The sequence below is a fragment of the Podarcis raffonei genome, chromosome 1 (assembly GCF_027172205.1).
Source record: "Podarcis raffonei isolate rPodRaf1 chromosome 1, rPodRaf1.pri, whole genome shotgun sequence".
Lineage (NCBI taxonomy): Eukaryota > Metazoa > Chordata > Lepidosauria > Squamata > Lacertidae > Podarcis > Podarcis raffonei.
In genome coordinates, this window is record NC_070602.1 from 124,098,998 (window position 1) to 124,120,740 (window position 21,743).

Here is a 21,743-nt window from a genome sequence, read left to right on the forward strand (position 1 = left end):
CTTATATTTTTATTTTATTTTATTTATTTTTAAAATTTCTATGCCGCTTTATATTTTTAATAAAGCGGTGTACAGCATATTAAAATCAATAAATCAATAAAACTCAATAATATATCACTGGTTCCCCACAGGAGACATAATTATTAAGGAACCATGTAGCAATCGAATCCTCTTTCCACCTTGAATAGAGTGTCTCCGGAATCTAAGACTATAATTATTGTTCAAATGGATCTTCCATCGCTCACAGAGTCTCTGAACATGGCCCGGCCAAGTTTAATATATACATTATATAGGATGCCATACGTCCACGATTCCAATGACGGAATTAGCGCCTGGGGGAATTTTGGGGGGAAATTTGCAAAATGTCCGGGTTTTAGAAACTTTTAAAAAAAAGCTTGGATTTTTACTTCTTGAAATATGGCTACCCTATATGGCATACACATTTCACATAATGCAGCACAAAGCAAAATATGGATTTTACCTTCGTAGTGCAGACACATCACCAGTGTAGGCAGCAAACAGGAGATTTATCACAGATTTCACCTGTAATGGAAAAGGGAAAGGGGGAGGATTTATAATGGTGTTTTTTTTTTTTCTATTTTCCTGGGAGGTGCAGAAGGGAGTATAAAAACATGCTAACACCTGCAAACTTTCATGCCAGCCTTATCAACAGCAACTTTGCCTCTGTATAAATTTCTAGTTCTGGACAACTTCAAAGCAATTAAACTGGTGGAACACAGCCAAAGTTGTCACTTGGAAAGGTTAGCAGCTGATATCTGAGAAAGGCTGTATTTAATAGTGGGGCAGGAGAGCAAAAACAAAACAAAAAAGTCACAGCTGGCAACCAATCCGTCCCTTTGGTTTCAGATAGTACATGGGTAGTCGAGTCTACAAAGGCCAGGACACAAATTTTCACAGCCCTCTAGCAGCTCATTTACCAGAAGTAATGTATTTAGCATTAACTCTGGAAGTATATGGGATGCGGGTGGTGCTGTGGGTTAAACCACAGAGCCTAGGACTTGCTGATCAGAAGGTTGGCGTTTCGAATCCCCGCGACGGGGTGAGCTCCCGTTGCTCAGTCCCTGCACCTGCCAACCTAGCAGTTCGAAAGCATGTCAAAGTGCAAGTAGATAAATAGGTACCGCTCTGGCGGGAAGGTAAACGGCATTTCCGTGCGCTGCTCTGATTCGCCAGAAGCGGCTTAGTCATGCTGGCCACATGACCCGGAAGCTGTACGCCGGCTCCCTCGGCCAATAAAGCGAGATGAGCGCCGCAACCCCAGAGTCATCCGCGACTGGACCTAATGGTCAGGGGTCCCTTTACCTTTACCTTTTACTGGAAGTATATACTCAATTCTGACCACAATGTATATTGTGCTCTAGGAGGCTTAGTTTGGTCTAAATTTGTGTCCCAGGCTTTTTTGACTCATCTACCCATATTCTATCTGAAACCAAAGGGGTACACTGGTTGCCAAATATATTGCCAGAAATATATTGCCATTATAACCTTAACCCTACCCCACTACAATGTCAGGTAACCAAAATACTATTTAAAAAGAATATATATTCACGTTCGTAGCAAATTTATATTTTATGTACATTTTATTATTTAAAGAGACCCAAGAGAGTGGGTGAAAGAAGATAATTAAACATAGGACAGGCAGAAACTATTGGGAGACAGCTTTATACAACAAGTGCTGAGCACACTTTTCAAGCTCTTACTATTTCACATGTTGGACTTAGGCACAGGTTATTTATCCAGTTAATTCAATTTATAGCCCTACCCTTCCTCCCAAAGGGACCCAGGGCATCAAACATGGCAGCAACCATATTGTTTCCAGTAAGGCGTGACCCATGCAAAGGCTTCTGGGAAACTGCAGCACAGTGCAGGGTCCATTCCAAAGAGGAAGCCTGTGAGTTTTTGACAAGCTCTTTCTCTCCCCCATCACACACACACACACACACACACACACACACACACACACACACACATATATATATAATGGTAAGAGTCATCCCACAGAGACCCCAAAACACATAGCCAGCTCCAGCACTATTTGTAGAAGAAATTACAGTGGTACCTCGGGTTACAGACGCTTCAGGTTACAGACTCTGCTAACCCAGAAATAGTACCTCGGGTTAAGAACTTTGCTTCAGGATGAGAACAGAAATCGTGCGGTGGCAGTGGGAGGCCCCATTAGCTAAAGTGGTACCTCAGGTTAAGAACAGTTTCAGGTTAAGAACGGACCTCTGGAACGAATTAAGTTCTTAACCAGAAGAACCACTGTACAGTGTGTTCCACTTAAACAGGGATCTCCCAGAACAAATAGTACCCACTCGATCCCTACTTGGGTTCACTACTAGGAACATGCTAGTGGGAAGTGGGCCCCTCCCTGTGACACCACATATACAGGAAAGGGAGTACACACACACACACACACACACACACACACACACACACGGCTTTCAGGCAGTTTGGAACCCTGATCCCTCAAGCATTCCAGAACCTTGATCCCTCAAGCGTTCCAGAACCCTGATGCCTCAATGTTCCAGAACCCTGACACCTCAGCATTCCAGAACCCTGATACCTCAATGTTCCAGAACCCTGACCCCTCAGCATTCCAGAACCCTGATGCCTCAATGTTCCAGAACCCTGACACCTCAAGCATTCCAGAACCTTGATCCCTCAGCGTTCCAGAACCCTGACCCCTCAGCGTTCCAGAACCCTGACCCCTCAGCGTTCCAGAACCCTGACACCTCAATGTTCCAGAACCCTGACCCCCTCAGTGCTCCAGAACACATGGACACCTGTATGCAAGGTGGCTCCCTCCCTTCTGACTTTTGTACATGAAGATGCCAGGGGAGAGGAGCTATCCCCACCCTCTCGTTTTCTGTTCCTGCTTCCTCTTTAACCGTGAGCAGAACGGCACTTCCCAAGTGGAAGGAAGCAGGATTGGGCCGCAGCTCGTCCCAGACTTTGTCACCTCGTGCAACCCCTGCGCAGGCCTGCCTGCTCACCTCTCAGCCTACCTGCGTGCCTCTATTTGTTGAATTGCCAATGCATTATCTTGGCAAAAATAGATTATCGCCAGCAACTCTCCCCAACAAACAGAACTCAAAGCCACGAACGCGAGTCAAGGATACGGCGGCAAATAGGCACTACCCCGGCCTATTTGCAAGACTGACTCAAAATGTGGCAGCTTCCGTCCTTGCGTGGGTAAGGAATAGAGAGCCCTTGACGCTGTTTTGCTTAGATACAGAAGTGGAGGAACTGGCAGAGTAACACGAGAACCACAAGAACGATGAATTCGCAAAAGGTCAAATGTCCCTGCCTGGCTAATAAATTATTAAATTGACTCAAATAACTCTTGGCCAAATAATCCATTTTCCCCCAAGCTTTGGTGATAGTAAGGAAGAAGCTAGGTGGGAGAGCACGTGCCCTGCTTGCAGAAGGGCTCGTGTTAAGTCACCAGCATCCCTAGGTAGGGTTGGGGCAGTCCAATCTGAAAACCTGCATGCCCATCAGTATTGTCAGAGCTGCCCGAGGTCCCAGCTCACAAAGGACCAACGCCACTTTGTTGTTAAGTATAAAAGTCTTTATTGAAGTTCAGTTTCACTTTCACAGCCGCAGCATGCAGCCCTACATCTCAAACTCTAGACCGCTGAAGCTCCGTCTGAATCTCCTCCCCCCAGACACCAGTTTAAGACTCTAGCCTTGCTCCACCTCTTCCTTTGCTCTCTCCTCCTCTGGTTCCGCCTGTCCGTCGGGGTCTCGCCCTTCCTAGACTCTTCTGACGCTGAGTCCCCTGAATCTTCCCCCTCCCTCCGGCGGGCTTTAGGACCTGGTTCCCAATCCGGGTTTCCTGCTGTCCCGCGCGCCTGTACATTTGAACTTGGCGCGCGCGCCCAGCCTGCCACCTTCCTTCTGACCGTTACACTGCTGCTGTCACTGCTTCCCCCTTCGGGGAGGCTAGCTGTAACTGACCTCCCCTCCGTTCCCCCACTCTCCGATGGAGGCGTGGTCAGCCCTGACTCATCTTCTCTCCCCGCTGGAGGAGACGCTGGTCCTGACACATGTGACTCTTCCCCCCCACTACGCTCTGGTGGGGAAGCTGGTCCTGATCCCCCGCTGCTGCTTTGGGAGTCCCCGCTGGCCCCTTGTTTCTGGTGCGTCCCCCCTGGGACCCCCCTTGCCCTGACCATCGGCGCCCCCTTCTGGGAATCTTCTGATTCATTGGAGAAGCTCATGGAATCTCTCGGGTCACTGTCATACTCCCCTACACTGCCCTCGGATTCCTCCCCTTCGCTCTCCATTTCCTCTCTCCCCTGTGCTTCTGCTCCTGAGCCTCTGACAAGTATAGAAAATATTGAACTTGGTGGACGGATGATCAGTGTCTGCAATAAGGCAGCTTCCAACATTTAAGGGTGAGTCTATACCAAGCCAGGATGATTTCCTAAATCCATTCAACAGTTCACTGGCAGCACTCATGTTTAAGATGTTTTTTTTAAGAGCTGAGACCAGGAAAGCCAAATGGAAGGATGCAAAATAAAAGAAGCAGAAACCAATAATATCACATAAACCAGCTTTGCAACTAGTTACCATTTTCTTGGTTTAAACGTGGTAAGATTTTTCAGCCTGCAATCCCTTAGGTGTAACTCCTGGCTTTGGGCTCATAGTTTTCAAAAGACAACGCGGGGGAAAGTGTGATTTTCCCTCAAACATTTCCCACTCAAATGGAACCTTAATAGCAACTTATGATTTTCTTGAGACGGTGCTGGTTTTGACACCAGCGCAAAAGAAAAACGTTAAGTTTGTTTTTGTTCTATTTAACCCAGAATCACATCCATTGCATTAGTAAGGCAAGACTACATCTATGTGCTTTGATTTATATATACAGTGGTACATCGGGTTACATACGCTTCAGGTTACATATGCTTCAGGTTACAGACTCCACTAACCCAGAAATAATGCTTCAGGTTAAGAACTTTACCTCAGGATGAGAACAGAAATTGTGCTCTGGTGGTGCAGCAGCAGCAGGAGGCCCCATTAGCTAAAGTGGTACCTCAGGTTAAGAACAGTTTCAGGTTAAGAACGGACCTCCAGAACAAATTAAGTTCTTAACCCGAGGTACCACTGTATGTACTTCAAAACACATAAGCAATATTCCACCAGCAATATTCTATTAGTCATGAAGATAAAGGTTTGAAAACTGCTGTCCTAGAACGGGAATTTGTGATTAAGAATTTGTGATTAAGGACTGATTCGTCCAACAAGCTGTTTCAGACTCCCTAAATGAATCGCTCCTAACGTGGCAGTCTAGTTTTCGCTTAAAACGCACATTTTCCTTCTCAGCTCAAAAGGGGGGCAATTCCCTCCTCACCTAGCCTCTGGATTGCTATGCATGCAAAAACAAATTCCTCGAATGAATCAATTTTGCTCAGAGCTTGATTAAATTCCCTGAGATTTTTCTGCCCGAGGTCACTGTGGTTTGATCTACAGATGTCGGAATGGTCTGCTTTCCAGGCAACTCCTTCCCTGCTATCTGAAAATCATCCCACTCCTTTAGATTCATGATTAAATATAGATATTAGAGGCTTTTAAACTTTCCACCCGATTACTCTGCGGAATAAAGGAAAGCAGAATGGAAATGTTACATTTGTTGAGAAATTCTTCCTTACATCCTGACGACAAAAAGCAGGAGAGCAGCATTAATCAAAGATACCACTAAGGCAAAAGATCTCTTGCTAAATTCAAGGTATTAACATTTACAAAGGTGTTAACCAAATGCCAATCATCTTGGTAAAGGTAAAGGGACCCCTGACCATTAGGTCCAGTTGTGGCCAACTCTGGGGTTGCGGCGCTCATCTCGCTTTATTGGCCGAGGGAACTGGCATACAGCTTCCGGGTCATGTGGCCAGCATGACTAAGCCGCTTCTGGTGAACCAGAGCAGCACACGGAAATGCCGTTTACCTTCCCGCCAGAGCGGTACCTATTTATCTACTTGCATTTTGATGTGCTTTTGAACTGCTAGGTTGGCAGGAGCTGGGACCGAGCAACGGGAGCTCACCTCGTCGCAGGGATTTGAACCGCCGACCTTCTGATCGGCAAGCCCTAGGCTCTGTGGTTTAACCCACGTCCCTAATCATTTTGGTAAGATTATACAAAACCAGGTCTTTCCCCCCCCCAGCCAGAACTGAGTTCCGGCACCTTTGAGGTGAGTGCCATTGCCATTCTAAGAGAACGAGGGAGGTGTTCATGGTGAGTTCCGGCACCTCTCTTTCTAGAAAAAATATCACTGTGCTGAACCTATTTTATTCATCCCAACAACTGCAAAACTGCTCAGTAAAATTGACCAAATTCATCTCACTTTCTGAAACCTCACAAACGGTGCACACACACAACACACCCTCCCTGGCTCACTGACTTAAGCAGAACACACACGAGAGCATGGCATTAATAAAACAATCCTGGTGTCAGCACTGCTCAATGGCTTTCCTGGCCTGTTTCCAACAGACTTTTAGGATCTGCAGAGCACTGTAACGGACTTAAATTCTGTGCGTTGCTGTTCAAAGAAAAGGTATTAGCAGCAGCCAAGTGGCGGGGTCTTTCGTGTTTACCCTTGGCCCAGCTCCAAAGACGTTCAAGATAGTAATCTTTGATTTCAGCTGTGTCACAATCAAACCAGCATTCTGACCAGTTCACAGGCAGCCTGAGGATCTTGCACCCAAGTGAGCTCTATTAAGGGGGCAAGCACCCAAGAGCAAAATGAGGCAACAGCTGTTGTCCTTGCAGGGCCTCGGCACCTATTGTTAACAGGATGTGCCCCCGTTAATCCGGCTCAACGTGGGATTAGCGCCAATGTGCAAAAAATAGATTCTGTACTGTCTGAGGTGAGTGTGTTTCTGGTGAACCAGAATCAGTAGCTTACTGGGAGAGCTCTGCATTTGCGATTGCAGGTTTTCTATCAAATAAAAAGGAAAAAGGCAACAACAAAACAAGTGTAAGATATCTATGCAATGCCTGTGTATGAAAGAATCTGAAAAAATAGCCTCAGTTGACATCATGCCAGGTACATGTTACAAATGGTATCTGGAAACTCAAACAAAGGGCAACACTTAATTTCGCTGAACCATGTTAATCAGTGCCACCACACAACCCTTGCCCTATTCAAAACCAAACCAAGCACCAGGAAAGTGAAAACTGATCAAATCCCATCCCCAGACTTCAAAGCTAAAACGAAACTGCAGTGCTGAACATGGCAGCGAAAACCTCGCTACATTACGAGATGCCCTCCGACAGCATCGACTCTTGCAGTATACCTGAAGGAGAGTCTCCACCCCTATCGTTCAGCCTCCAGACACTGCAGTCCAGCTCCGAGGGCTTTCTGGCGGTTCCCTCACTACGAGAAGTGAAGCTACAAGGAACCAGGCAGAGGGCCTTCTCGGTAGTGGCACCCGCCCTGTGGAACGCCCTCCCATCAAGTGTCAAGGAAATAAACAACTATCTGACTTTTAGAAGACACCTGAAGTTTAGGGAAGTTTTTAACACTTGATGTTTTATTATGTTTCTATATTCTTCTGGAAACCCCCCAGAGTGGCTGGGAAAACCTAGCCAGACGGGCGGGGTATAAATAATAAAAATAATTATTACAGGTAACCAGGCAGAGGGCCTTCTCGGTAGTGGCACCTGCCCTGTGGAGCACCCTCCCACCAGATGTCAAGGAAATAAACAACTATCTGACTTTTAGAAGACATCTGAAGGCAGCCCTATTTAGGGAATTTTTTAATGCTTGATGTTTTATCGTGTTTTTAATATTCTGTTGGGAGCCGCCCAGAGTGGCTGGGGAGGCCCGGTCAGATGGGCGGGGTATAAGTAATAAATTATCATCACCACCATCATCATTATTAGTGCAACTGTGAAAAACTTCCACAAAAAACCCTGCATGCAGAAATCTAGTATCCGCAAGAAGCCTCGGAGTCATCTCAAAACTGAAACTGGTGTGAGGACAAAGCAAAGAGGACACCTTCACCCTGGTATGGCTCCCCTTTATTACATACACAGCCCAACTAGACAACAAGAAAAAACACAACAACTCCGATATGGATAATTTGACCCAACAGCACCCCCCCCCCTTTCCACACAAACAAAACTCACTGCAGTCAACTTTAGGCAACCAATCAACGAAAACATGAATGGAAAGAAAACCTACTTTCCCTGTGACACTGACACACAAACTGCACACACAACACTATGTAAAAGTGTATCCCCCCCCCACTCCTCTTCTCCCCCAAACTCATACTGCCTATAACATTAGGGTCTCACATCGAATGTAACTGACTTGTAGAAAGGTCTCTATGAACTGAAAGCAGAGACGCCGTACACTTGTTACCCAAGGAAATCTTAATAAAAACTTTTTAAATAAAATAAAATGTTGATATGGCGGAAGATAATGCAATGGCACAGAATGAATAAAGAAAGACTACAATATATTCTGCTTTTGACTCTGCCGGCAACAGCATTGATTTTCATACGGTACAATTTTGCCAAAAATAATTGTGCGCTCTCTCTCTCTCTCGCTCTCTCTCTGTAAAGCACTCAGTCTGGCTATTCTGGTACTGTACAGCACCCAGAAAGTCTAAACTTCCCTACCCTACCAAAACTATGAATCTCCCCAGTTTTGGGATGCCACATTATTTTTAATCATGTCACTGCAAGCAAGCAAAGAGGAATATCATCAATACCTCAGGAATTGGACAACTCGGGAGATGGTGTTGGACTTTCGGAGGAAGAGAGGAGAACTAGCCCCGTTGCACATCGGGGAGGGCTGTGTGGAGAGAGTCTCTTCCTTTAAATTCCTAGGAGTTTATCTCAGTGAAGATCTTACTTGAAAAATAAATACAACCCAGGTGGTTAAGAAAGTCCAACAGAGACTCCATCTCCTCAGAGTATTGCGGAAGAACAATGTCAATCAACATCTGATGATCTCCTTCTACCGGTCAACAATAGAAAGTGTCCTTTCATACTGCATCATGGTGTGGTACGCTGGTTTGACATCATCTGATAGGAAATGCCTACAGAGGGTGGTGAATACAGCACAAGATATTATGGGCTGTCCCGTGAATCCGCTGGATGATATAGCGGAAGAACGTTGCCTCAGGAGAGTGAGGAAAATTTTCAGGGATGATTCACACCCTGGCCGGCATTTTCTTGATCTCCTGCCCTCAGGCAGAAGATATAGAAGCGTGATTAGTCGCACCAACAGGGTAAAGAACAGCTTCTATCTGTGGGCTGTTAGGCTGCTGAATGAAAAAACAACAGGGCAACTGACTTTCGGGTTTGGTGGGTGTGCGTCAGTAAATGAGGGGAATTAAGACTAACAGAACTGAGTGGGGGGTGCTTGTGTAATCTCACTGCATACAAGTTGTACAAGTGACAATAAAGTATTTCAATTTCAATTCTCAGGAGAGAGAGACAGCTCCTGGTTTGCCCCCTAGGTGGTGCACAGTCACCCTATTGTAGGGTCTGTAGATTGTTCAATATTTCCCCCTCAACCCTCTGCCTCCCTACAAACGCACTGGCATTAACTTCACAATGCTGTTAGGGTAGCTTTTATTTTTGGAGAGCGGCGGCAGCATTAACTCGCAAAGCTGCTTCCAGGGATTTCATTTTGGAACCACAGATGCAGAATTAACTTGAAATGATGCCCACCTAAGCATTTATATTTGCACAGATACCTCCCCCCGCACCCTCACAAAGTCCCAGCTTGCTCTCGGCCGTTTCAAAAGTCGAGCTGAAAATACAAGTGTAAGGAACCCAGGAAAGAATAACAGCAGCAGACTATGGATCGAGCGGGAAGCTCTCCCAGCCTTCACTCAAATCATCTTAATATAGAAATTCGTTATCTACAGAAGGATGCAATTTCCAAAGATCGAGAATTATTAGACAAAAGAGCCGGACGCAACAATAATTTGGATTTCCGAGATCTTCGAAAACCGTACTATGTGTTAAGTTCAGTAAAGTAAGAACGCAAGAGGACCCAATGACCCATCCAGGGCAGGATCCTGTTCTCAGTGGCGGACCGCTGTGACACCCACAAACCAGACCTGGGTGCAACCACACTCACAACTCCCCATTTGTGTTTCCCAGGAACCTGCATTCAAAGGCAAAGGCATGCTCTCTGACCGTGGAGATAAAAACAGCCATTCAAATGTGCCACTGGAATCGTGGCAATTGTTTTCTGGGTGTCTTCGTGGAGACATGCAAAACGTTCTCTTTAATAATGTGTCCCCCAACAGACACGGAACACACAGAGAAAGCCAAGACTATCACCAGAGCGAACAGCTCCTCTGCTCACATATTAGAGGACAGTTTCCCAAACTTGGGTTTGCTGCTGCTGTTTTTGGACTGCAGTTCCCATCATCCCTGACCACTGGTCCTGCTAGCTAGGGATGATGGGAGTTATAGTCCCAAAACAGCTGGAGTCCCAGGTTTGGGAAACCCTGTAAGCTACCCTTTCAAGGACCCCCCTGAACAGTCTCCTCACAGAGCAACATCCCATAAGGCCACCGTTAAAAGTTAGTTTCACCCTCCCTGTGCACGAGCCAAAGCACTCCGAATTTATGGGATGTGCGTATGGATTTCACCCACTGTCACCGCATGTAAATATGGATATGCACTGCTTTTCGCTTCTGGGCTTCTCGTTGATTTCTGATCCTGTGGCCAATGGCATTTTATTATACCAACTGACCCAGCAAGTAGACTGATGGAGAAATCCTAAAATGGTTTGGCTTCATTTTCTCCCTTAAGCTATCTCTCAGAGGGCAGCTATGAGGTCCCTTGAAAGAGAACTTCTGGAGTTCCAGTGGGACTGGCATCAAATTGGACTGGTGATGTTGCGCGGATGCCTGATTATCGTCTTCCAAAGCAACTACTCTATTCTGAACTTCAAAATGGAAAGCGTAATGCCGGTGGACAACAAAAGAGGTTCAAAGACTCTCAAGGCAAATCTATAAAAAAATGTAGTATAAACACTGACAACTGGGAAACACTGGCCTGTGAGCACTCCAGTTGGAAAACAGCCTTTACCAAGGGGACGTGGGTGGCACTGTGGGTTAAACCACAGAGCCTAGGACTTGCCGATCAGAAGGTCGGTGGTTCGAATCCCCGCGACGGGGTGAGCTCCCGTTGTTCGGTCCTAGCTCCTGCCAACCTAGCAGTTTGGAAGCACGTCAAAGTGCAAGTAGATAAATAGGTACCGTTCCGGCAGGAAGGTAAACGGCGTTTCCATGCACTGCTCTGGTTCGCCAGAAGCAGCTTAGTCATGCTGGCCACATGACCCGGAAGCTGTACGCCGGCTCCCTTGGCCAATAAAGCGAGATGAGCGCTGCAACCCCAGAGTTGGTCACAACTGGACCTAATGGTCAGGGGTCCCTTTACCTTTACATGGGCTTTGAAGATGCTCGAACTCAGGATGAAAGGGAGAAACACGCTAAGAGGAAGGCATGCTTGGCAAACCCTCACCATGATCGACTCCTGCCTAGAAACCAATGTCCCCACTGTGGAAGGACATGTGGATCCAGAACTGGCCTCCACAGTCACTTACGAACTCACTGTTAAAACTGTCAAAACAAAACAAAAAATTCTTTCCAGTAGCACCTTAAAGACCAACTAAGTTAGTTCTTGGTATGAGCTTTCGTGTGCATGCACACTTCTTCAGATACACTGAAGAAGTGTGCATGCACACGAAAGCTCATACCAAGAACTAACTTAGTTGGTCTTTAAGGTGCTACTGGAAAGAAAAAAAATTTTTGTTTTGACTATGGCAGACCAACACAGCTACCTTTCTGTAACTGTTAAAACTGTGTTTATGGAAGACAATCTTACTCGGCTACGAGTGATCTCCAAAGAAGAAGAAGATCACATTTTAATATCTGTCTGAAGTCACGATGAGAAATTCTATGTAGCTTTGGACTACTGTAAATGATAAACTCAGGGCTTGCTGAAACTCAAACGGGCGCCATTGCCATCAAATGGGAAGAAGGGAAGCATTCGTGGCGTGTTCTGGCAACTCTTTTTTCTAGAAAAATAGCCCTGGCTATACTGTGGGTTAAACCACAGAGCCTAGGACTTGCTGATCAGAAGGTTGGTGGTTCGAATCCCTGCGACGGGATGAGCTCCCGTTGCTCGGTCCCTGCTCCTGCCAACCTAGCAGTTTGAAAGCACGTCAAAGTGCAAGTAGATAAATAGGAACCGCTCTGGCGGGAAGGTAAACAGCGTTTCCGTGTGCTGCTCTGGTTCACCAGAAGCAGCTTAGTCATGCTGGGCACATGACCCGGAAGCTGTACGCCGGCTCCCTCAGCCGGTAAAGCGAGATGAACGCCGCAACCCCAGAGTCGGTCACAACTGGACCTAATGGTCAGGGGTCCCTTTACCCTTTACCTTTATACTGCCATCCACCTCGGTAACTAAGCTATAAGAAATGACTGCAACTGTCATGGACAAATGTTTGGAAGCTGTAATTCAAGGTGATGAGGGCCAGCGGGGGTTGACAGTATGAATTCTGAAAGGATGGGGATAAGGGAAGACTGGGAGAAAAAAGTTTGCCTGAAAATAATGTATTGGCTGGACCAGATCTCACAGAGCCAGGAGAGCTTCTTGAGCTCAGCTTTGATAGCTGAAACAAATGGCACTACTGACAACACACACCTTTGGATATCAGATGTATACAAAATACTGGCTGCGTTCCCTCCTGACCCGCAAAGATCTTGCAAAAGATCATCCATGTCCTTGTAACCCGCAGATCGACTGCGGCAATGCACTCTGGCTGCCCTTTCAGATTACCACAGTCCACCTACTCAGGGGGACAGCTTTGCTGTTAGCTCCAGGAGCCAATTCAAAGCACTCAGATTCTGACATTTAAAACCACACAAAGACTGAGGACCACATACCTCGGAGGGCCACTCCCTTTAAAGGACACACCCGCAAACAGGGAGATGTTTGAACAGTTTTGGGATGAAGGAGACAATCAAAATATTTAAGGGGTTGGAAGTCTCAAGTATTTTAGGCTTTCTCGGCCAGGAACAAAAAATAGGATTACTCATTGGGGACATGAGAGTGGTTTGTAAAATAGTGCACCGAGGTCTGTGAAACCCTGCGGAAAATGACAGAGAAGCATATGATGAGCAGGATAGATGGTAAAGAGAGGTTAGAATTTGGGGTTTCCCAAACTTGGGTTTGCTGCTGCTGTTTTTGGACTACAGTTCCCATCAACCCTGAACACTGGTCCTGCTAGCTAGGGATGGTGGGAGTTGTAGTCCAAAAAAAGAAAAAGAAAAGCTGGTGACCTGAGTTTGGGAAACCCTGGGTTAGATAAAGAGGTGAGATTTAATATTATATATCTATATCTATATCTCTCTCTCTATATATATATCCCTACAAACTAAGAATGTTTCCTACTATGCCTACTGAAAATGCAGACTTAACATTAATCTCCATAAAAATGTTTTTCATGTTCATTTTAATCACAAAATATGTATTTAAATGATATGGGTCACAGTCTACGTAGTGCTAAAGGTTACAAGTGTGCAGAATGACTTCTGCTTGGTTGGCGAGACGTTCTCTCCTCTCCTCCCCCTGCTCCCCCAAACCTGCTCTGGGTTCCCACCCAAACCCCCCAGAGCAGATTTAGGGAGCCTGCAGGGCACATTTGAGTGGAGGAGAGAGAGGGGCGCAAGTCCTGTTGCACTTAGCAGACCCCGCTTTTGTGTGTGCCAAAAGTTAGTTGAACACCACTCATATTATCTCAGTGCAGGCATTTCTAGATATATTTTATCCTAAATTATAAGGAGTGACATTATTTATTTTTTAAGCATCCATTCTGGAACATGTTTTGAGTTGAAAACTGTATTGTAAAATTCAGAGAAGGGCAGAATCTGAAGGATAACTGCATTCCAGTTTTTACATTAAAAATATGGAAACAGCAAAATTTTCTGTTGTGCCCAGTATTAAATGCACTATCATACATAGCACATAGAAGAGAACAAGGTTTTTAAACTGTTTCATATACCTCCACAGAACAAGCCACAGGAAATTGGAGGGGTTAAGTCTGACCGTGTTTGGTTGTTCTTGTAAGATCAGAAGAGCCCTGCTAGATGATATCAAATGCCCTTTTAAAATGTGGGTTGCTCTTGTTCTTGTTTTTATTATGTGCCGTGTAAAATTGTAATTTTATGTTGCGGACTGCCCTGAGACCTGCAGATGTAGGGCGGTGTACAGATTTAAATAATAATCATCATCATCTGGGTTTCCCCCCCCCCACAAAAAAGAGGTGCCAAAACTCACTGTGAGGCTGTTCCAGTAAGTGTCACACTTTTTAACAGCAACAAAAGATGTGCTGGTACTGTGTACCTTTGAGTACCCCCTGGAAAAAAGCACTGACAATAATAATGATAGATCAGGCAAAAGGCCCATCTAAGTCCAGTATTTCGTTCACACAGTGGCCAAGCCTAAAAACAGAAACTGGGCAAACAGCACTCTTCCTACTTGTTATTGCAAGTGATTTTCAACGCTGTCATCAAGCAAAAAGAAGTGTCAACATGCCTCAGTCCAATGAAAGTACTCGCATGCGAAGCATCATAGTTCCCACTTGCATTTGCTAATTATTTTCATAATTGGTGGCAGGGAGCTTCAATGCAAACTCAGCGATTTGCATCCCGTTTACACAGTGGGGACAAACATATTTTGAATCACCGCATGGCAAGAAATAGCTGGCTCCATGGGAAGGCAGTTGCGACGTTCAAAGTGAAAGAGCTTCAGCCGGAACAATCCCTTCGTTTTTAACTAATACGTTTGCCATTGGAGCAACTGGGGCACTGATGTAGCCCATGCTACGAAAGGAAAGGTCATGCCTGTTTGTATTTCAAAATTTATTGGTAATGCTAATGATGATGAGCTGCGCTTTCTAAGTCACAATTCAAAAGGATCTGCACTTGTCCTGCGTTGTTATTATATATAGTAATATATTTAACTACTGGCAATTTTAAGATGCGCTCCTGCCACTAAAAGATTTAGAGCAGAGCACCTCAATCAAAGCACCTAATCTGGAGACTTTGAAAATAGGACTTTCAAATCAACAATTCAAGCCAGGGTTTTTAAAACTGACCTTCAATGGTTCTATCTGGCTTTACTGGACTGAGAATACCCTCCACTCCAGACACGCGAGCAGGTATGTTGGCTATACAGTGATACCTTGGTTCTCAAATGCCTTGGTTCCCAAATGCCGAAAACCCAGAAGTGTTTCGGTTTTTAGAACGTTTTTCGGAAGCCGAACGTCCGATGTGGCTGTAGGCTATTGTTCCCAGGGTGCCTGCACCAATCAGAAGCTGTGCCTTGGTTTTCAAACATTCCAGAATGGATTAAGTCTGGCGCTTTTGTTTTTGCTATTTATTTTGCATTTTTGTTTTTGAGGCTTTTTCAGTTAATTTGTTTTTGTGACTGTGTGGAACCCAGTTCAGCTACTGATTGTGTGACTGCGGAAATGGATAAAAGCCCCCCATCCAAACAAGGACTATCATCAGTGCAAATAAGAAAATAATAATAATTTTAATTTTTATCATCTACAATACTGTCTTATTTATTTTATAGAATTGTACATTGATGATTGCTTTCATTTTATGAATCAATGGTCTCGTTAGATAGTAAAATTCATGTTAATTTGCTGTTTTAGGGGTTGTTTTTAAAAATCTGGAACGGATTAATCCGTTTTGCATGACTTTCTATGGGAAAGCGCGCCTTGGTTTTGGAATGCTTTGGTTTTGGAACGGACTTCGGGAACGGATTAAGTTTGAGAACCAAGGCACCCCTGTAAGATTTATATCATCTGAGATGAATGAGAATTTAATATGGGAAACAGTGGGAACACATGGGGAAAGCCACAGGATGTAATGAGCCTTTAAAAAGGAGGAGACCACAAAATCTACAAGTGTCCTATCAGCCCTTAATACATTTCTAAACAACGTTAAGTTGGGTTTGGGATTTTGCTTTTAAGGAAATCACACATTCCTCAGCAGGTAAATCTGCTGGTCAAGGGGAAACTGACTAGAAGTCATAAGCATAGCAGGCAAACAGGCAGGCTTCTTACCTCAAACACCACTTAAATTGCAATCAGGATTTCAAATCGCCCTCTTTTAAAATGCAAGTTATTGATCTCATACCTATAAAGTGGGTTAAGAATCGGTTCTACAGCGGAGGACTATAAAATTGACACATCAGATTACAAGAGGCGAAACTCAATGCACTGGAAGAGGTAAGTGGAAAGGAAGTACACACCCAAAATATTTGGTTCAGTAAATCTAAATGGAGCAACACATGCAGAGTTGATACGATTCGACTACAGGCAGAGATCAAGGAAGTGAACTTTGAAGTATTAAAGTAAGAGAGCTTTCAGAAGAGGCAGAGGAAGATCAGGAAAGTCTGTAGCCTGAATACAGGAGAAGATAACCCAATTCCCGCCAGTGGCATAAAGGAGAAAAAAGATAGTTTCTTGTGAAGTTAACAATGTTAAGGATAAAAACAGACACTGCTAGCAAATAAATGGGAAGTATCACTGACATTTGGGTTTAGAGGTCAGAGCCTTTAACAAAATCCATTCAGAAGTAAGAAGAGACCTCAAGATTTAAGTGTACATTTGAAGGAAAGGAAAATGCATGAATTGAGTTTGGATGTAAAGACACAAGCCATGGTTTGGGCATCAGGGCTGAACGTTGGGCTCACACATTCCCTTCTCCTCATAGGAAAACTGAATTTATTCCCACAATGAATGGTTTAAGTTTGCCACTGTCTCCAGGTCAGGCAAACTATAGTTTGTGCAAACCATGTATTGCCTCCAAACCAAAACTAGAATTTCATTTCAAATTCTGCCTTCCACCTCTGGTTTCGGGTAGACAATGGTTTCCCCAAACTGTACCTTACTCAGTTTGGATGTAATGGCAAACCATGGTTTCCCCAGATGCGGATTAGACAGTAGCGTAACTCATTAAATCAATGGACTTAAGTTAGTAATGTCCATTTGTTTAAATGGATCTACTCAAGAGGATGATTTCGTGTGATACAGTCCGTGAGAGCGGAGAAGGAAGCCTAAGGCTCAGCCCTGAGCGCCAAGCCACGGTTTAGCAACCACATCCAAACTGGGCCAAAAAAGTTGACCGTAGTGCAAGCAACAGAGAATGTCCAAGAATTATTGCAAATTTAGAAGGATTCACCATTACATGCACTACCTAAAAAAACCAAGGGAATAAAATTTGTATTTTGTGTGTTCTCCTTTGTTCTTCTCTTTCTTCTCACTGTATTGGAAAGAAAGAATAAATGTCTAATTAATATTGAAATCCAAGCATGATGGCATTTAAAATGCTTTTCATCAAGTATCAAAGGATTAAATCCAGGGATAAGTAAAAAAAAAAAAATGCTCTCATTTATTAAAAGAGGAGAAAGCGTGTTCTCTTGCAGGTAACAAACACATCTTAAAAATAAAGTAAGAACTGTGGGGAACGAAACTTGGAAAAGTTTGTGTCACATCTACACAGAGAAAACAAAAGTTATCTTTTTTTTTTAAAGCAGAAGGATATAAGAAAGATGGTAATGGGAGATATATCATCTAGAAATTTTATTATTATAGAAAAATGACATCTGGATGTGTATATGGGCCCAACATCACTCCAAAAGATTTCTTTAAAATGTGGAAAACTTGGGCAGATTTTCCTGAAAGCAATCAGAAAAAATAAAGAGGGCCTCTTTAGTTACTAAAGTTTACCACCTCCTTTTACATAAGATTAGGAAAATTTCAAATGCTTAATATTTGGCAGTATTTTAATCCAACAAACGGCTAGATATTATTATTTTCTTACTGCCACATTAAAGAATATACTATTTTGCAACATCAAGTAAATTTTTCTATACCTCTCAAGAAACTAATGAGAAACTAAGTACACAAGAAAGTTGCATGCAGTTAAATCAGTTTTTTAAAAAAATCAATGTTAAGACTATTATTTCAGATAAATTTTTAACAATGAACTAACTACACTGAAAAGTGGAAGTTCAATAGTGTGGGCATGTTAAACATGTGACAATATTATAGGGGGGGAAATCTTTTAGATCTCGAAAATCCAAGATCTCAAAGAGTTAAATGGGGAAAGCAGTCTCTTAAGTTCACCATTACAAACTAGAACGAACTTGTCTTCAAAACAAGGTAAATAATAAATCATGCCATTCCTACGTTCTCTGGTTTTGGATTTAATGTGTGATTCTGTTAAGATTCTGCACATGCAGTCGACATGGAGCATGCTTGATGACTAAGGAAGGCGTATAACGTGCAAAATTCCTTTACTGTTAAACACAAGAAACTCTTACTGGATTGCTGTGAACCACGTGATCACTGAAGCAGTCTTTTGTCTGGTGCCTATGTTTGATATGTGGGTCTATTTACTCGATTTTACTTGCAAAGGTTTTACACAATTGCTGCCTCCTATTCACATCTAAGATCATCTTCTGATCCCAGGTAAATCTGGACAGTCTTTCCAGGGTGGCAGCTGAACTTTCAAAAGGATCTTTGTCTAGTGTTGGGAACTGCCATTCCTGGGGACAATGCAACAAATGCCCTTGCATGTGACGCTTTTAGCACACCTATGCAAACATTATGAGCCAGGGGGTGTTTCCCCCCCAAAAAATACACTTGTTGAAAAGCTCAGAATTTCCTAGTCAAATCTAACACAAGCAAAGGGAAGTTCACCATCACCAAAGCCAATAATTAAATGTTTTTTAAAGTGTTATCAGATGGAATTTTTTGAATTTTTCCGAAGCAAAAATAATAAACCGTGCAGATCAGCAACTTTCCGACGAGTTAAAAAAACAAGACCAAAAACCCACAACACACCACTAAGAAACAGTATTTGAAAACCTGCTCAAAACCAAGGTGAGAGCCCAGTAGAAAAGGCAACTTTTGTGTTTGTTTGTTTTTTGCTTTTGTATAATATTTTAAGAAATATTGTTTAGAACCAGATTTCAGCATTTGGGGATCAGTTGAAAACCCCTAGAAGTTCTCAATGCACGATAATAACTTTTGAAGCCACCAGTTATAAAAGATGAAATCAATTTAGCTATTTTGAAATTTAAAGTGGTAAATCTCTAAGATTGGGTGGACTTTCATCCAAACTGTATATAGCCTGCTTGACTGTTTTATTCAATCCTTTAACCAATAGTATAATTAAAGTTACAAGGACAGGCATCTTACCTGTTAGCATGGGAAGGAACACAGACTTATAACTGGAGAAAACCGTACCACACCAGACTTACGTTGTTCGAGATCTGTGCATCAGGTTTTCAAAGTTATGGACATCTTGACAGCTGAATTAAAACTCTTAAATATATTCATGGATGTCAAACAGACTTTACTAAGGGACAAAATATAACAGGTGTGATTGCAAACTTTAAATGTAACCTGTAGTATTGCTACAGAATTGTGTGAAAAGGTCTAACTGAACTATGAAATATCAAATTTATTTTGCTGCAAGAATCTGTGAAATAAAATGAATGATTGGATGGCTGTCTTTAAAAAGTGGCAAAAAGCAGAAATGTTTTAACTGAATGTTGATGTTTAACTTTGAAACAATGCCCAAATCTTTGTTTTAATTCACTATTGAAGGATAATGATTCTGTACTACCATGTTTGTTTCTTCACACTAGTGTGGTTTTTGTAATCTGGGTTTTGTTGACAAATATGAAATGAAAAATGGGACGCGGGTGGCGCTGTGGTCTAAACCAGAGCCTAGGGCTTGCCGATCAAAAGGTCGGCAGTTCGAATCCCCGCGACGGGGTGAGCTCCCGTTGCTCGGTCCCTGCTCCTGCCAACCTAGCAGTTCGAAAGCACGTCAAAGTGCAAGTAGATAAATAGGTACCACTCCAGCGGGAAGGTAAATGGCATTTTCGTGCCCTGCTCTGGTTCGCCAGAAGCGGTTTATTCATGCTGGCCACATGATCTGAAAAAACTGTCTGCAGAGTGGACAAACGCCAGTTCCCTCGGCTCATCTCGGCGAGATGAGCACCGCAACCCCAGAGTCGTCCGCGACTGGACTTAACTGTCAGGGGTCCCTTTATGAAACGAAAGCCTTCCAAACTACTCAGTTTTTAACCAGTTGCCCAGTCCACATAGGTATCTGTGCTAAGACATCTAGAATAACTGTTTGTGCAATATTGGTCTGCAGCTGGATGTTTCAGGGATGGAAAAAATTAATAAACCTTGCGTCCGCTAACTTCAGAGAATCAGCTGGAACGTGAGTACCGCATATCGACTCAAAAATAATGCTCACTAACCACAATTGTCAGGCACAAGGATTAAATCAGACTTGAAATAATACACTCCAGGGATAAAAATGAATTTAGTGTGATGATGATCCAGTGAAGTACTATGCTGAGTATCTGTTAGCTCAGTCGGTAGAGCATGAGGCTCTTAATCTCAGGGTTGTGTGTTCAAGACCCACATTGGGCAAGAGATTCCTGCATTGCAAGAGGTTGGACTGGTGACTGGGGGCGGCCGCCGAGACCATATAACACCGGTCTTGAAAGACCTACATTGGCTCCCAGTACGTTTCCGAGCACAATTCAAAGTGTTGGTGCTGACCTTTAAAGCCCTAAACGGCCTCGGTCCAGTATACCTGAAGGAGCGTCTCCACCCCCATCATTCTGCCCGGACGCTGAGGTCCAGCGCTGAGGGCCTTCTGGCGGTTCCCTCATTGCGAGAAGCAAAGCTACAGGGAACCAGGCAGAGGGCCTTCTCGGTAGTGGCGCCCGCCCTGTGGAACGCCCTTCCAGCAGATGTCAAAGCGATAAACAACTACCTGACATTCAGAAGACATCTTAAGGCAGCCCTGTTCAGGGAAGTTTTTAACGTGTGATATTTTACTGTATTTTTGGTTTCTATGGAAGCCGCCCAGAGTGGCTGGGGAGGCCCAGCCAGATGGGCGGGGTATAAATAATAAATTATTATTATTATTATTATTATTATTATTATTATTATTATTATTATTATGGATGACCCTTGGGGTCCCTTTCTTCTTTTCTGCAAGGCACAAAGTTGGCTTCGCAGCACTAACAGCCACAACAAACTTGTAAAATACCGAGCAAATGTGGCAATATTGCTCAAAAATGGGGCAGGAATATTGGGAAGCAACCTCTATTCTCAGGTGCAGATCTAGAGACCAGAAATAAAAATAGATGTAGCATGACAAGCCGAGGATTACCTAGCTTAGTATGCCGTAAATCTACGTTCGAGTTAAGCTGGAGTACTAGGATTTGAGATGATTTAATGCTGTTTGGACTTTAGTTTCTCCTGCTTGTGCCTTACATATGACTTTGATAATAATTAACCTTAAATAAGGAAAATGAGCTTTCGGCATCCTCCTAAGGAAGCTAGCATGAAAGGAGGACTGGACAGGAACACCTGACAAGTGTCTTTATTACTTGAAGTATACACAGCTTGTGGACCAGATTCGGGGGCAGAGGGGATCTGCATGACAAAGCTGTTCCCATCATTTAAAGGAAGAGGGAAGCCTGTGGATTTGGGATCACCCCAATCACAGAGATCAATCCACTTGGTTCTTATATTCTGATTCTTTATACAGATCTACTAGCACCCCAACAGTGACAGGTTGAGTTTTGTTTACCTAGCAAGTTTCGCAATACATTTTCAATCACC

The 21,743-nt window shown here is 43.7% G+C and overlaps 1 protein-coding gene across 4 annotated transcripts in view; it reads right to left on the minus strand.

The window, feature by feature from the left end:
- The window catches only part of GLS (glutaminase), a 79,286-nt gene that overhangs the window by 8,501 nt on the left and 49,042 nt on the right, over positions 1 to 21,743 (minus strand). For all 4 annotated transcript variants that reach the window (XM_053360732.1, XM_053360749.1, XM_053360756.1 and 1 more), the window contains one exon: positions 482 to 543. In XM_053360732.1, coding sequence (XP_053216707.1) covers positions 482 to 543 — 62 coding nt within the window. The remainder of the gene's footprint in view (positions 1 to 481; positions 544 to 21,743) is intronic.